The sequence below is a fragment of the Microcaecilia unicolor genome, chromosome 4 (assembly GCF_901765095.1).
Source record: "Microcaecilia unicolor chromosome 4, aMicUni1.1, whole genome shotgun sequence".
NCBI lineage: Eukaryota > Metazoa > Chordata > Amphibia > Gymnophiona > Siphonopidae > Microcaecilia > Microcaecilia unicolor.
This window is the reverse complement of record NC_044034.1, coordinates 240528743-240545295: the sequence shown is the minus strand read 5'-3', so window position 1 is coordinate 240545295 and position 16553 is coordinate 240528743. Positions and strand designations below refer to the sequence as shown.

General features: G+C 45.8%; 1 protein-coding gene across 1 annotated transcript in view; it reads left to right on the top strand.

Moving 5' to 3' along the window:
• The window catches only part of FARP1 (FERM, ARH/RhoGEF and pleckstrin domain protein 1), a 424664-nt gene that overhangs the window by 348493 nt on the left and 59618 nt on the right, over window positions 1-16553 (top strand). Inside the window, 1 exon segment of the mRNA XM_030201356.1 lies at window positions 10319-10556. Coding sequence (XP_030057216.1) covers window positions 10319-10556 — 238 coding nt within the window.

Genomic DNA, 16553 nt, shown 5'->3' with positions numbered 1-16553 from the left:
CTTTATTGAATAAAGCTTCAGCATTTCTTAACCACTTTGTATGGCAGCAAGAGACAGTAGCATAGCCAGGAATTTTCGACAGGGGATGCGTTTGCATTTGCCTCCCTTTTTCCTTCCTGCTACATCTTTCCCTTCCCGGCCCAGCCCTGCAAAGATCTGGCAAGTCCCTCCTTCCCCCTGCTCCTTCCCCCCACCCTACTTTAAAATCAGTTCCAGTCTTCGCCTGGGCAGTGCCAGCGGCAGTGAAACTCACAGAATGCCTGCGGCCTGCACTGGGGCTTTCTCTGAACCGTCCCGCCCTTCATAAAACATATCAGAAGGGACAGAACAGTTCAGAGAGAAAGCTACTACTACTACTACAAATCATTTCTATAGCGCTACCAGTCGTATGCAGCACTTCACAATTGGACGTGAAGAAAAGACAGATCCTGCTCAAAAGAGCTCTGTGCAGGCCGTAGACAGCCCTATCAGTGCTGCTGCCGTTGGCACTGCCTGGGCAAAGACTGGAAGTGATTTTAAGGTACAGTGTAGGGGGAGGGAGAGAATTGCAGATCTTTGTGGGGCCATCCCAGGAAGAGAAGGGAGAGATGCAATGGGAGGGAGAAGGGAGGGACTGACAGGGGGTGCATACAAAACACACACACCTTGATTGCATACACTACTGGCAAGAGACAATAAACCTACAACTGCCTACTCTTCTGTAGATGTCATAATCGCATTCCATTTCACAGAAATATTGAGTAGATTGCAAGGTGATAGAGGGATGTGTTCAACTTTAGTGGATAAGCATCAAAAGTGTACTTAGCATCATTCCCTTCTTTCATTATTCTATAGTTGTCTGGTCCACATAGTCACAGTGTATAGTGCTACAAAAAATAAAGATCAGGGTTATTCAGGGACAGGCTGAGTTTTATCCTCATTGTATGCAGTAGGAGTAAAACCAGTGTTGGTTCAGATTGCCCCTTATGACCTGGAGCTGTCTGTAGCTCATAAGGTTTTCAGATTAAAACTAGGAGCAGCTACAGCTGGAAGCAAGCAAATTATTAAGGGTTGAAAGGTTGCCTAGCCCAAACACAATTGAAGAAACCCTCCAGAGGCACAACACATATTGAGCAGACATGTAAGTGCCACCTCAAAGAAAAAAATCCCTATACCATTTTAAGGAAGTGTAGTAATGTCTAAAGGCATCAAATGTGAATTGCCTTTCAATCTGAAGGCCACAGGCTCAAGGATGGCTTGTGCATGAGTGAAAACACATGCTGAGAAACTTTGAGTGGGATATCTAATTGGATAAGTGGGACATTTTATGAAGGTAGAAATGTACCCTCTGTACTGACTGAAAAAAAGCCCTAAAATGCCTCACTGTCCTATTTCTGTGGTGTTGCACTGCACGCAGAGTATGATATCTTGGGGATTCAGTTAAATTTTATCTATATACTAGTAAAAAAGGCCCGTTTCTGACACAAATGAAACGGGCGCTAGCAAGGTTTTCCTTGGAGTGTGTATGTTTGGGAGAGTGTATGTGAGAGTGACTGTTTGAGAGTCAGAGTGAAAGTGTGAGTGTGTGAGAGAGAGAGTGAGTCTGGGTGTGAGTGTGTTTGTGAGAGAGTGTGTGTGAGAATGAGAGTGTGTGCAAGTCTGTATGTGAGACACAGTGTGAGAGAGAGTGTGTGTGTGTGGGCAAGAGAGAGAGTGTGTGTGAGACACAGATTCTCTGTGAGAGAGAGTGTATGACACCAAGCGAGTGTGTGAGTGACTGTGTGGCACATAGAGAGTGAATGTGATACTGTGTGAGACAGAGTGTGTGAGTGAGAGTCAGAAAGACATTGTATATGAGAGAGAGAGTGTGAGCCGTGCCCTCCCAATCCATGGCCATCTGTCCCCTGCCCCCTCCATTCATCCTTTTCCAGCAATTCCCCTCTGTCCCTGAGTCGTGCCCTCCCAATCCATGACCATCCATGTTTGTCTGTCACCTGCCCCCTCCATTCATCCCTATCCAGCATTTCCCCTCTCTGCCTGAGGCCTGCCCTGCAATCCATATCCATCCATGCCCATCTGTGCCCTCCATTCATCCCTATGCAGCAATTCCCCTCTCCCTGAGTCCTGCCCTTCCAATCCATGCCCATCCATGCTCCTCTGTCACCTGGCCCCTCCATTTTTCCCTATCCAGCATTTCCCCTCTCTGCCTGAGGCCTGCTGTGCAATCCATATCCATCCATGCCCATCTGTGCCCTCCATTCATCCCTATGCAGCAATTCCCCTCTCCCTGAGTCCTGCCCTTCCAATCCATGCCCATCCATGCTCCTCTGTCACCTGGCCCCTCCATTTTTCCCTATCCAGCATTTCCCCTCTCTGCCTGAGGCCTGCTGTGCAATCCATATCCATCCATGCCCATCTGTCCCCTCCATTCATCCCTATCCAGCAATTCCCCTCTCCCTGAGTCCTGCCCTTCCAATCCATGCCCATCCATGCTCCTCTGTCACCTGGCCCCTCCATTTTTCCCTATCCAGCATTTCCCCTCTCTGCCTGAGGCCTGCTGTGCAATCCATATCCATCCATGCCCATCTGTCCCCTCCATTCATCCCTATCCAGCAATTCCCCTCTCCCTGAGTCCTACCCTTTCAATCCATGCCCATCCATGCTCCTCTGTCACCTGGCCCCTCCATTTTTCCCTATCCAGCATTTCCCCTCTCTGCCTGAGGCCTGCTGTGCAATCCATATCCATCCATGCCCATCTGTCCCATCCATTCATCCCTATCCAGCAATTCCCCTCTCCCTGTGTCCTGCCCCTTCCAATCCATGCCCATCCATGCTCATCTGTCACCTGGCCCCTCCATTTTTCCCTATCCAGCAATTTCCCTCTCTCCCTGAGTCCTGCCCTCCCAATCCATGCCCATCCATGCTCCTCTTTCCCCTGCCCCCTCCATTCATCCATTTCTAGTAATTCCCCTCTCTCCCTGTGCCCTGCCCTCCTAATCCATACCCATCCATGCTCCTCTGTCCCCTGCCGCCTCCATTCATCCTTTTCCAGCAAGTCCCCTCTTGCCCTTCCATGACCCCCCCCCTCGCATCCATGCTACTCTCTCTCCCATGTCCCAGCCTGGCCCGCCCTCTTCTCCCCCCCCCTTCGCATCCATGCCTCGCATCCATGCCCCCCCCCTTCGCATCCATGCATGCCCCCCCCCCCCCCCCCCGTTCGCATCCATGCATCCCTTTTTTTTTTTTCTTCTTCGTTTTAACTTTACCTCCGTGGCGGTTCGTGCAGCGAAGCGTCAGGGAAGGAGGCGGCGCTCCCGACGTCTAGCTTTCCCTTCGCTGTGTTCCGCCCGAACACAGCGAAGGGAAGGCTAGACGTCGGGAGCGCCGCCTCCTTCCCTGACGCTTCGCTTCCCGATTTGTTTGGTTTGAGGCGAGGGCGGGGCAGAGACGGCTGGCTGGCTTGAAGGCTTCACTGGGAGTGACGTCAGATGGCTTCAAGGCTTCAAGGCTTCAGGGCTTCAGGCTTCAAGGCTTCAGGCTTCAGGGCTTCACAGAACGTGGCTTCAGAACGTTGAGGGTGCGTTTTATTATATTAGATTTCTATTTTCACATTGTCATTTATTCAGTATTTGGTGAGGTTCTATTTGTGTACTGTGCAAGTGAGTCTAGGTGTTGTTAGCATTAATTTTTTCAGTGATTTGCAGTAATTTGTGGCTTGTTCAGTTTTCTCAATTGGTATAGAAACAGAGAAAATGATGACAAAGACCATATAGCCTATCCAATCTGTCTATTAAGTATCCCTTCTCGTCCCTTAGAGATCCTATATGCTTATCCTTATGATTTCTTGAATTTAGATATAGTTTTCATCTCTGTTGGTAGTATATTTGCTCCACTGCAATATTTATGTTGCTGCTTTTTCCTAAGTAGGGTCCTTATTGTTTGAGTTTTGGAAGTTAATGTGTGTATCGTGGATTTTTCTCTTAGTCCTGAGAAACTTCTTGTTTTTTAGAGTTTTGTGTTAGTAAACAAAATGCCTAATACTGAAAGGACTTATGTTGCTGTTACTGAGATGACAATAGTATCCATAGGGAGGAGTAGCCTAGTGGTTAGTGCAGAGGACTTTGATCCTGAGGAACTGAGTTTGATTCCCACTGCAGCTCCTTGTGACTCTGGGCAAGTCACTTAACCCTCCATTGCCCCTGGTACAAAATAAGTACCTGAATATATGTAAACCACTTTGAATGTAGTAGCAAAAACCTCAGAAAGGCGGTATATCAAGTCCCATTTCCCTTTCCATGATACGTTTTATGGGGAAATGTTCCAGTTTTGCTCTGCACCCATGCTGGGGGTTCTGTGGATGCAGAATATGTTTGGATTTAATACCATATGAGAGTGCATAAGTGTATTGAGGGACTGAGGAAGGGACTGCGGCTCAATGGCCCTGCAGGTGCTGAAGCCTGCATTGCTGCCCTCAATAGTTTGAGGACCTGGCAGGAGTGGCATGAGCCGTGACGGTGGTTTTTCTCTTTTGGCAAACCTACCCTCATCTCTGATATGTACTTGCTGTTTTGCAAAGGAATATGAGGGGGCAGGTTTAGAGAGGTAGCCGCAGGGATTGGGAAATGCATGCGTTGTTTTTTCCTCTGCTGCCAACTTTTTGCTTATTTCAAACTGAGAGGAAACATGAATTTGAGAGAAAAGATAAGTGTATGGAGGGAGATATGCAGTTAAAGACTGGGAGTGGGCAACTTGAATGATGAGAGGTGCAGATGATATTTAGTTCCCTATTTTTGTTAAATCATATTTTTACACAAATACGGGCCCAAGGTTATGACTGTTCACAGGGCTTCAATGGATTTGCTTACACCACTCTTGCTATAGTTATAAAACTGTGGCATTTAATAATTGTTTATATTTATGTTTTCTACTCTAATCGCGTTTCAATGATTCCCAAATATGTCCTGGGGGGGGGCCTCCAGTTTAATTTTAAGTATATCTGTAATGAATATGCAGGAGAAAGATTGTCAGGCACTCTCTCGATCATATGCAACTCTGTGTTATGCTTATCCATAAGAAATACCCTGAAAACCTGACTGTCTGTAGGGCTCCTAAAACAAGTTTGAGAGCCACTACATTGCAGTTTTAATACAATATCACTTCATAGTTTTATTATTAAATCCTGAAATAATTAGAGCAAATTTGCAATAACTCTCCGGTCTTATTTTCACTTAGTTTTTATTATATTTGTTCAAGAGTCTGCAGTACAGTAGCTCTTCCTTGATCATATACAACTACAATGATATTGGAATCCTAATGAAAGATATGTGGCGGGGCATTTTCGATATGACGTCCAAGTCAGACTTTGGATGTTTTACGGTAAATGTCCCAATTCCAAATAGAAAACATTACCATTTTCAAAACCGCAAAATGTCTATCTTTTTTTTTCTTTTTTCAATATTGTTTGTAACAAGTTTTTGGGCTCTGTGCATTTATCTTCTCAGGCAATTTTTGAAAAAAAAAAAAGTACAAGTAAAAAACATAGAAAATCAAGCCATTAAGATGTAGGAGGGGCCAGCATTTTTAGTAGACTGGTCCCCCAGACATCCCAGGAGATTAGTGGGGCATCCTACCATTGAGATGTAGGAGGGGCCAGCATTTTTAGTAGACTGGTCCCCCAGACATCCCAGGAGATCAGTGGGGCATCCTACCATTGAGATGTAGGAGGGGCCAGCATTTTTAGTAGACTGGTCCCCCAGACATCCCAGGAGATCAGTGGGGCATCCTACCATTGAGATGTAGGAGGGGACAGCATTTTTAGTAGACTGGTCCCCCAGACATCCCAGGAGATCAGTGGGGCATCCTACCATTGAGATGTAGGAGGGGTCAGCATTTTTAGTAGACTGGTCCCCCAGACATCCCAGGAGATTAGTGGGGCATCCTACCATTGAGATGTAGGAGGGGCCAGCATTTTTAGTAGACTGGTCCCCCAGACATCCCAGGAGATCAGTGGGGCATCCTACCATTGAGATGTAGGAGGGGCCAGCATTTTTAGTAGACTGGTCCCCCAGACATCCCAGGAGATCAGTGGGGCATCCTACCATTGAGATGTAGGAGGGGCCAGCATTTTTAGTAGACTGGTCCCCCAGACATCCCAGGAGATCAGTGGGGCATCCTACCATTGAGATGTAGGAGGGGCCAGCATTTTTAGTAGACTGGTCCCCCAGACATCCCAGGAGATCAATGGGGCATCCTACCATTGAGATGTAGGAGGGGCCAGCATTTTTAGTAGACTGGTCCCCCAGACATCCCAGGAGATCAGTGGGGCATCCTACCATTGAGATGTAGGAGGGGCCAGCATTTTTAGTAGACTGGTCCCCCAGACATCCCAGGAGATCAGTGGGGCATCCTACCATTGAGATGTAAGAGGGGCCAGCATTTTTAGTAGACTGGTCCCCCAGACATCCCAGGAGATCAGTGGGGCATCCTACCATTGAGATGTAGGAGGGGCCAGCATTTTTAGTAGACTGGTCCCCCAGACATCCCAGGAGATCAATGGGGCATCCTACCATTGAGATGTAGGAGGGGCCAGCATTTTTAGTAGACTGGTCCCCCAGACATCCCAGGAGATCAGTGGGGCATCCTACCATTGAGATGTAGGAGGGGCCAGCATTTTTAGTAGACTGGTCCCCCAGATATCCCAGGAGAGCAATGGGGCATCCTAGGGAGGCACTGCTGTGGACTTCATATAAATGTGCCCATGTACACATCTCACTGCTGCTCCCTTATCCACACCTCACCTCATTAAGAAAATATGCTAAATCTCATTGTATGTTTGACAAATGCCCTACCTCTCTATTACGAGGCATTCCAGAATGGTTCTTAGATCTACTAACCAAACATTTTGCCTTCTCCCTATGAACAAGAAGCATAATATTAACCCCTATCCCAAAAAAACCCTCGGCCAAGTTAAATGACGTCACAAACTACAGACCGGTTGCCTCTATTCCACTCCTGGTCAAAAAGTCATGGAAGGATTGATCACCCGACAATTGATGTACTATCTATTGGTGCACTCGATTCTACACCCCTCCCAATCAGGTTTTAGGCCACTCCATAGCACAGAATCAGCACTCATCGCATTAGTAAACAACATCAAACTGGAGATTTGTTAAGGGAACAAAGTCCTGGTACTCCAATTTGCCATGTCCAACACCTTTGACATATTGGACCACGGTACTGTCCTTTACCTTCTGGACAACATCAGACTTGGAGAACCTGTGCTGAGCTGGTTCTCTGGCTTCCTTAAACCAGATCATACCAAGGCAAGACAGCCAACCATTTATCTCCATTGTGGTCCCCAGGCTGCAAAATATGATAGCAGATGTAAATTCTCAAAGTGGACATATTCCAAACACAAACATGAAAATAATTTTTTCTACCTTTGTTGTCTGGTGACTTTGTTTCTCTGATCATGCTGGCCCAGTATCTGATTCTGCTGCTCTCTATCTGTTCCCTTGATTCCATTTCCAGGGCTTCCTTTTCATTTATTTCTTTTCTTTCCTCCTTTCTTCTTCATTTCTGGTCCTCCGCAGACTTGACTGTCCAGTGGATCCAGCTTCTTCCTATTTTCTCCATCCATGTGCAGTTTTTCTACTCTCTTCCTTTTCCCTCATCTCATCTCCTTCCTCTCTCTTCCCTCCATGTCCTGCATTTCTTCTCTCTCCCTTCCCTCTCTTCCATCCATGTCTAGCATTTCTCCTTTCTCCCCTCCATTCATGTTCATCTCACTTCCTCTCTCTTCCCTCCCCTCTATCGATGTCCAGCATTTCTTCTCTCTCTCCCTTCCCCTCCATCCATGTGCATCTCCTTCCTGTCTTCCCTGCCCTCCATCCATGTCCAAATTTCTCCAGCACTCCCCTCCATCCATGTCCTGAAACTCTCCTCTCTCCCCTGCCCTCCCCCTATCCATCCATGTCCAGCAACCCTCCTCTCTCCCCTGCCCTCCCCTCCATCCACTCATGTCCAGCAACTCTCCTCTCCCCTGCCCTCCCTTCCATCCACCCATTTCCAGCAACTTTCTTCTCCCCTACCCTCCATCCATCCACCCATGTGCAGCAACTGTCCTCTCCCCTGCCTCCCTCCAGCCATCCTTACCCAGCGATTCTCTTCTCTCCCAAGCCCCCCTCCAGCCATTCATACCCAGCGATTCTCTTCTCTCCCCTGCCCCCCTCCAGCCATCCCTACCCAGCGATTCTCTTCTCTCCCCTGCCCCCCCCCTCCAGCCATCCATACCCAGCGATTCTCTTCTCTCCCCTGCCCCCCCCCTCCAGCCATCCATACCCAGCGATTCTCTTCTCTCCCCTGCCCCCCCTCCAGCCATCCATACCCAGCGAGTCTCTTCTCTCTCCTGCCTCCCTTCCAGCCATCCATACCCAGCAATTCTCCCTGGGTCCTGCCTTCCCATCCAAATCCATCGATGACTTTGATGCTGCTCTCTCCCCTGCCTGCCCTCTTCTTCCCCCAACATCCCTCTTTTTGCTCCTGCCATCCTAAGGGGTTTAAATCGTTGATTTACCTCCGTCACAGCAGCCGCATTAAAAGCCCATCTCTAGCCTTCCCTTCATTTCCCGTCAGTGTCCCGCCCTCACGGAAAGAGGAAATGACGTCAGAAGAAGGCGGGACACTGACAGGAACGAAGGGAAGACTAGAGACGGGCTTTCACTGCGGCTGCTGCAACGGAGGTAAATCAACGATTTAACCCCCCCCCCCCCCCCCCCCCCAGAGCGGTGGGAGGTGAGGTAAGCATGTCTTGTGGCACCCTCCTGCCATGCTTACCTCACCGCCGGGTTGCGCCGCCCCTGGGAGCCGGCTCGCCTGCCATAACAACCGGCTCTTGCAAGCCGGTGCGAGCCGGCTCCAGCACACCAGTGGCCTGGGTTCACTTGTCTACAGTGCATTTCACTGACCACTAGACTACTCCAGGGACCTGCATGGTGCTCTAATAGACCTGGTTATAACATCTGATGCTGTCATAGAGGCTGGCAAATACTGCTTTTAGTCACATTTTTGGGGGTGGGAGGGCGAGTCATCCCTTATTCACTCCACTTGTCATCTGGTCATTTAGGTCACCTTTTATTTACCTTTTTCGTTCTTAAAACAGGTCTAGACCCAAGCGTTTAGATTTTCACCCTGGACGTTTTTGTTTTGTTCCAATATGACTGTAAAACATCCAAGTGTTAGGTACGCCTAAGTCCACCCTAATTCTACCTTCGAAACACCTCCAACATGCCCTCTTGTGAATTGGATGCACTGGAGATAAATTGCATAGATAGGTGTTTGCAAAACAGGTTTCAAAAATACCGATTTGGATGTTTTGAGAAAATATTTGTCCAAATGCTGCTTTCTGACATTTTTAATACATTTTTCTCTTTCAAAAATGAGCTCCATGGAGTTCTAAATATATCATTGTAATTGTGTATGATCATGACTTATATTTAATAAAAAATAAGGAGGCATTCTAAGCAAATCTCATTTCAAGCAGTAGAATCATAAAATCTTTGCTTGATATCTACTGCAAAGGTCTTCTGCTCAGTGTTACAGTAAATGCTAAGATACCCATTTTATAACTATGAGTGTCTCAGCATTTAGCGCTTGCTAATTCAGTTAACGCATGCTAAGCTTTAGTGAAAGGGCCCCATAGATGGAAAGAATTTTATATGTGCTATCTATGCTGTGGACAAGCTTCTCGAGATCTGGATACATGAGATCAAGACAAGAAGTTTTCTACAGGTGACTTTGAAGTAAACCATGGTGGTGCTTCCCACATTGTGGATTAATGTGATGTGGTTAACTTCCAGTGAATTCAGTTAGTACTAAATTACTGAGGGGTCCTTTTACAAAGACACGCTGAAAAATGGCCTGCCGTAGTGTAGATGCGTGTTTTGGGCTCGCACAGAATCATTTTTCAGCGCACCTGTAAAAAATGCCTTTTTTAAATTTTTGCCGAAAATGGACCATGTGTCCATTTTGGGTCTGAGACCTTACCACCAGCCATTGACCTAGCGGTAACTGGGCAGTAATGGTCTACGCACGTAGAATGACGATTACCACCTGTGCGCCAGAAAATAAAAATATTTTCCAGTGTGTCTACCGGACGCGCATCAAAAAGGAAAGTACCGCAAGAGCCACGCGGTAGCCGGGCGGTAACTCAAAATTGACGCGTGTTGGGCGCATGTAGGCACCTACACGGCTTAGTAAAAGGGCCTCTTGATGATGTCTTTGTAGTGGCATGTTAACCATTTATCAGTTTATATTCTGTTGTTCCCTTTTTTTTTTTAAGCAACTGACAATTCACCTACAGAAACACAGTGAGGTTTTGATGGAGCTGGAGAAAGGAATAAGAAACTCTCGCAAGCTAGAGGCTCTGTGCAGGGATTTTGAGCTGCAGAAGGTCTGCTATTTGCCTCTGAATACCTTCTTCCTTCGACCATTACATAGATTAATGCACTACAAGCAGATAATGGAAAGGCTTTGTAAACACTACTCGCCAAACCATGTGGACTTCAGGGATTCAAGAGGTGAGCAGAAAAACTGGGTTAATAACCTGAATTTGGTCTTCAGTGAATGGGATCTGACTATGTCTTGAGGCGTCCTTTTACTAAGCTGAAGTAAAAGGGGGCTTGCACTAGCACCAACATGTCTTTTTGACTCGTGCTGAGGTCCCATTTTACTGCAATGGGAAAAAAGATCTCTTTTTTGTTGTGCAGTAAGTGAACCACTTACTGCGCAGCCATTTCAGAGGGGAGCACTTATCGCCACCCACTGAGGTGGTCGTAAGGGCTCCTGCGCTAACTCGGTGGTAACTGGGCAGTGCTGCCCGATGACCGCCGGGTAAACACCGGTGCTACAAAAATAGAAAATACTTTTGTAGCACCGGAATGGCGCACGCTGAGGGTAGGAGCTACTGCCAGGCTGCTGCAGTAGCCTGGCAGTAGTTCCCAGTGGCGTAGCCACAGGTGGGCCGTGGCCCACCCACTTTGGACTCAGGCCCTCCCAAAATTTTGACAATCTTGCTGTGGCTGGTGGGGATCCCCAAACCTTGCTAGCTGAAGATTTTCTCTCCTTGGGCAGCCAGCACTCTTCCAAATGTCAGCCAGAAGCATTTGCCTTAAGCTGACGCTGAGACCAGCCCTTCTGCACATGCTCAGTTTTCGCACATGCAAAAGCAGTGAGCATAAACGGCATGCTGGCAGCAGCCTCAGTTTGAGGCAAGTGCTACCAGCTGCTGTTTGGAAGAGTGCTGGCTGCTGGAGGAGGAGGAGGAAATCTTCAGTATTTAATATTTTTTTTTTTAAATATTTTTATTACTACTACTACTACTTAACATTTCTGGAGTGCTACTATGGTTACGCAGCGCTGTACAATTTAACAAAGAAAGACAGTCCCTGCTCAAAGAGCTTACAATCTAATAGACAAGTGAACGGTCAGTCCAATAGGGGCAGTCAAATTGGGGCAGTCTGGATTCACTGAACAGTAAGGGTTAGGTGCCGAACGCAGCATTGAAGAGGTGGGCTTTAAGCAAAGACTTGAAGACGGGCAGGGAGGGGGCTTGGCGTAAGGGCTCAGGAAGGTTGTTCCAAGCATAGGGTGAGGCGAGGCAGAATGAGCGGAGTCTGGAGTTGGCGGTGGTGGAGAAGGGTACTGAGAGGAGGGATTTATCCTGTGAACGGAGGTTACGGGCGGGAACGTAAGGGGAGATGAGGGTAGAAAGATAGTGAGGGGCAGCAGACTGAGTGCATTTGTAGGTAAGAAGGAGAAGCTTGAATTGAATTGAATTGAATCAGAACACACATTGTACAATATAGCTGTTGATACCACTACAACTCCAATACAATATGGAATTCCGCCAACTACTGGCCGTCCCAATAATGTAATAATGGCTTAAACATTGACTATGCCATAGTGAAGATCTTGGTCCCTAATTGCATTACAGACAAGACAAAACAGAGTAGAATCACTAAATATTTGAAGTGGTCCGTCCACCTTATTTTATAGTAGTACCCCCCCACACGCATACACCTCTCATACACTCCCCTCCCCTACCCACCCCAGTATTTAATATTTAAGTATTTCATATTTGGGGTGTGTGGGTAGAGAGGGGTGGAGAGAGGAACAAACCAGAGAGGGGCTGGGGGGAGCAAATTCCATGCCCACCCACCTTGGGCTCAGGCCCACCCAAAATTGGTCATCTGGCTACGCCCCTGGTAGTTCCTGTTTGGCGCGCAGTAAGCCCACGGTGGGCTTACCGCCGCTTAGTAAGAGGGCCCCTTAGGTTTATACTTATGGAAAAAATACTTAAACTGGGTTACATAAGTACATAAGTAATGCCATACTGGGAAAAGACCAAGGGTCCATCGAGCCCAGCATCTTGTACACGACAGCGGCCAATCCAGGCCAAGGGCACCTGGCAAGCTTCCCAAACGTACAAACATTCTATACATGTTATTCCTGGGATTTTGGATTTTTCCAAGTCCATTTAGTAGCGGTTTATGGACTTGTCCTTTAGGAAACCGTCCAACCCCTTTTTAAACTCTGCTAAGCTAACCGCCTTCACCACATTTTCCGGCAATAAATTCCAGAGTTTAATTACACGTTGGGTGAAGAAATATTTTCTCCAATTTGTTTTAAATTTACTACACTGTAGTTTAATCGCATGCCCCCTAGGGTTATTTATTTATTTATTTATTATTTGTAGTTTTTTTTTGTTGTTGTGGTTGAGTGTGTGTGATCTTTTCTGAGTAGACCTGTCCTATCTTTTATTAAAGTTCTTTTCTAGATTATTTGTAAACCGCTGTGATCTTTTTTTTCTTAAGCTTAACAGTATAGTAAGTGAAATAAACTATAAACCATGGATAATCTTGAAACTATTTTTTATAACTTAAAGTAAGTGATCAGTTTCATTCTGATTTGGTCTGATCCATAGTCCTTCAGAATTCTGTACTTCAAAGGACAGTGCCATTTCACCTACAAATTTAGGAGGAGTGTGTTTAGAAGAGGGAAGGAGAAAGCACAAATAATGCAATTTATGAATTTGAGGGTTGCATAGACTTCTCTGGTAGGATCCAGGAGTCAACTCCTGATCTGGTGCTAAGAAGAGATATTAGCTGTTAAATATACGATAGTCCAAGAAATATAGAAAGAAAGCAACCTGTATAGAAAATAATTGTTTCAGAAATTTAGCATCTTCATAAGCTTAACTCAAAATCAATATTTATTTATTTTTTTAAATCAGACTGCTGGGGGTCACAGTCTTAGACGATCTGAGCTTATACTTTGCTTGCCTGCCTCCTGGATTCTGTAGTGCTAATACGAGAAAATGGGGGAATGATGCTGACATGGATGCTGGTTACAGCTACGGTTTTGTTTCCAAGCTTTATTGATTTTTAAGCAGTTGCATGATAGCTTTGCAATCTATAGTCAATTTTAGAATTTGTGTTGTTCTCAGCTGCATAGATAGAACACTCCCTGACCTGGCAGGAGTACCCCTCACGAAGACTCCATTGGTCCCTGAATGCTTGGCACCTGGTATCTCCACCTAAGGAAGGAAGGAGGTTAGCAGGTGGGATTTCCCACTTTTCCTTCCAGGAAATCAAAAACCTAATGCAAGTGTGAACAATGCTAGATAATAGTATTTATGATTTTTATTCATTTATGCCAACAGTGCATTTATATAGTTGAAGTATTAATTCCCCTGAAGCATAAATATCTAAACAGCAAGAATCCTTTATACATTCAGAGTACTGGATAACCATTTATCTAATTTAGGGACCCTTTTACTAAGCTGCGGTAGGCTCTAAGCACGTGCAGCACATGCCCAAATGAGACTAACGCCAGGCCAATGTGCCCTCCTGGAGGTAATTTCAGATTTGGCACATGCCTATAACACGTGGATAAATTATTTATTTCCTCCTACGCGCACAATTGGCAGTTGGTGCGCACAAACCGGTCACCGCGCATGTAGCATGTAAGCCTTTACTTCTAGATCAGTGGGTGGTGTTAAGGGCTCAGGTCAGTTTTGGGCGCGCACTGGTTTCATTTTTACCGCAGGCCCTTTTCCCGTCCCGTTAAAAAAAAAAAGCCCTTTTTTGTAGATGGGGGTAAAAACTGGCTGGGCACGTGCCCAATACAAATGCCTACACTACCGCAAGCCACTTTTTACTGCGGCTTAATAAAAGGACCCCTTAATGTATATAATCTCTACTCAACATTACCAGTTAGAAGGGAAAACCCTTTTGTCTCGCCCATGTTCCATTACCAGTTATCCTCCACTTTTTTCTCTCTCTTCCTGTACCCCAAGTCTCACACATATGTAGGAATGAAACTGAAGTGGAGGATGCTGCAAGTTCCAGGAAAATCAGTTGTGCCTGGCCTGGCTCTACTGACTGCTCTACTACTACTACTACTACTTAGCATTTCTATAGCGCTGCCAGGGTTACGCAGCGCTGTACAAGTTTAAACATGGGGAAGGACAGTCCCTACTCAAGAGAGCTTACAATCTAAAGCTCTCAAAGCTCCTCCTCTGTGGCTAGCTTTACCCCTTTTGCCTGGGGTCATCTGCTCTATTGCCTCTTAGCTGCTGGACCCCTTGCAGTTGGGAGCCATCCAGTCGCCTGCCTTTCAGCTTCTGAATCCTGCTGTTCCACTTGAGCTATCTAGGGTCCTCCATTTCTCTCAGTGCTAGGTCCTACTATGCCTTGAGCCTATCTACTGTCTTATCCACTGGACTCAGATCTGGCCTGGGCCATCCACTGGTCATACTGGTTGGGGGTGGTTTCCATCTACTTGGTATATGACTCAGACTCCAGCTCTCAATGATTCTAGCTGACTGAGCTCATGCTTGCAGATGTAGCTTTCTCTAGATTAAGGGACCCTCCCCCCCCCTTCCCTCCTGTCAGCTAAAAGGTCAAGAGTTAGGCAAGAAGATTGAAAGTCTGTGCTCTCTTCTCCTCTTTCCTTTGCTGTGCTCTAAACTTTTCTCATGGCTAGAAATCCAAGTTGATCTAGGGTTTTAGTCTTACCCTTTTAATTTGGGTAGAAATCTGCTTTCCCAATGAATGCATTCCTATAGTCTTCTTTTTCGCCACAGTGTATATCCCAACATATATATCTTGCACTTCCTTAGCCTTGGAGTTGTATTACTATTTATGAGTGAAATAAATAGGATGTGTGATTTTTCTCCCATCAATGAAAGTCAGCAATTTGCATGTTCCACCCTTGAACAGATCCCTCTAGCCTGAGAAGAGCAGGTGCCTGATCCCCCACTGATGGCTCATACTACATTAGAGGAGTTTGTAAGTTCAGACCACCTGTGCTTAAAGTTTATTTCAGCTAAATAGTAATCTCTTCCTTCATCCCCATCCCAGACTTCTGGGGAAAGGGTTGATATACATGATGGGGGACAGTGAGCTAAGGCGCTGATGACCACTAGACAGGGGAGGGATTTAGGTGTGATCATATGTGATGGCCTAAAAGTCGTCATATATTGTGAAAAGGCATAGGGGAAAAGTACATCCACAGCCCCCAGTTTCCTGTGGCAATGGTAGATTCTGCAGCAAGAGCTGGAGGATTCTATGTTAAAGTTTCTGAGATTCTGTGTTAATGGCGTATTTGCTTATTAAATAATAATCATTGCTGTTTTCCATAGCAAGTTTTTTGATATTTCTTTTGTGTCCAGTTTATTTGCTTATCTTTTTCAGCAAAAAAGAAGATCATAGTGACTGATGTTTGAGAGGAGGATATAAAATAAGAAGGATAGAGATATGGGGGTGGAAAGAGAAGATGTCAAGGAAGTGAAACAAAGCATGGATCTCAGGCAGGAGGGGGACAGGTTTAGGGGATGAAGATGCAGAGGGACTGGAGGTTAGTGGGGCTTGGGGAACAAAGGGGATGAAAAGGGAATACATAGTAACATAGTAAGTGATGGCAGATAAAGACCTGAATGGTCCATCCAGTCTGCCCAGTAGTCACACTCATCATCAATTCATGATTAAATCAACTATGAACATGATATTGGGAGGAGATGGGAATCTAAGATATGAAGAATATGTTCCTTCACTCATTCACTCCAGTACCCTTACTATTTCCATTGATCCCCTCACTCGTACTGTATAGCTCCTCTGATCACCTCACTGTCACTTCATATATATATATAAATGAAGTGACAGTGAGGTGATCAGAGGAGCTATACAGTACAAGTATATATATACACTCGTATGTATATGTATGTATGTGTGTGTGTGTGTGTATATATATATATATATATATATATATATATACAGTGGGGGAAATAAGTATTTGATCCCTTGCTGATTTTGTAAGTTTGCCCACTGACAAAGACATGAGCAGCCCATAATTGAAGGGTAGGTTATTGGTAACAGTGAGAGATAGCACATCACAAATTAAATCCGGAAAATCACATTGTGGAAAGTATATGAATTTATTTGCATTCTGCAGAGGGAAATAAGTATTTAATCCCTCTGGCAAACAAGACCTAATACTTGGTGGCAAAACCCTTG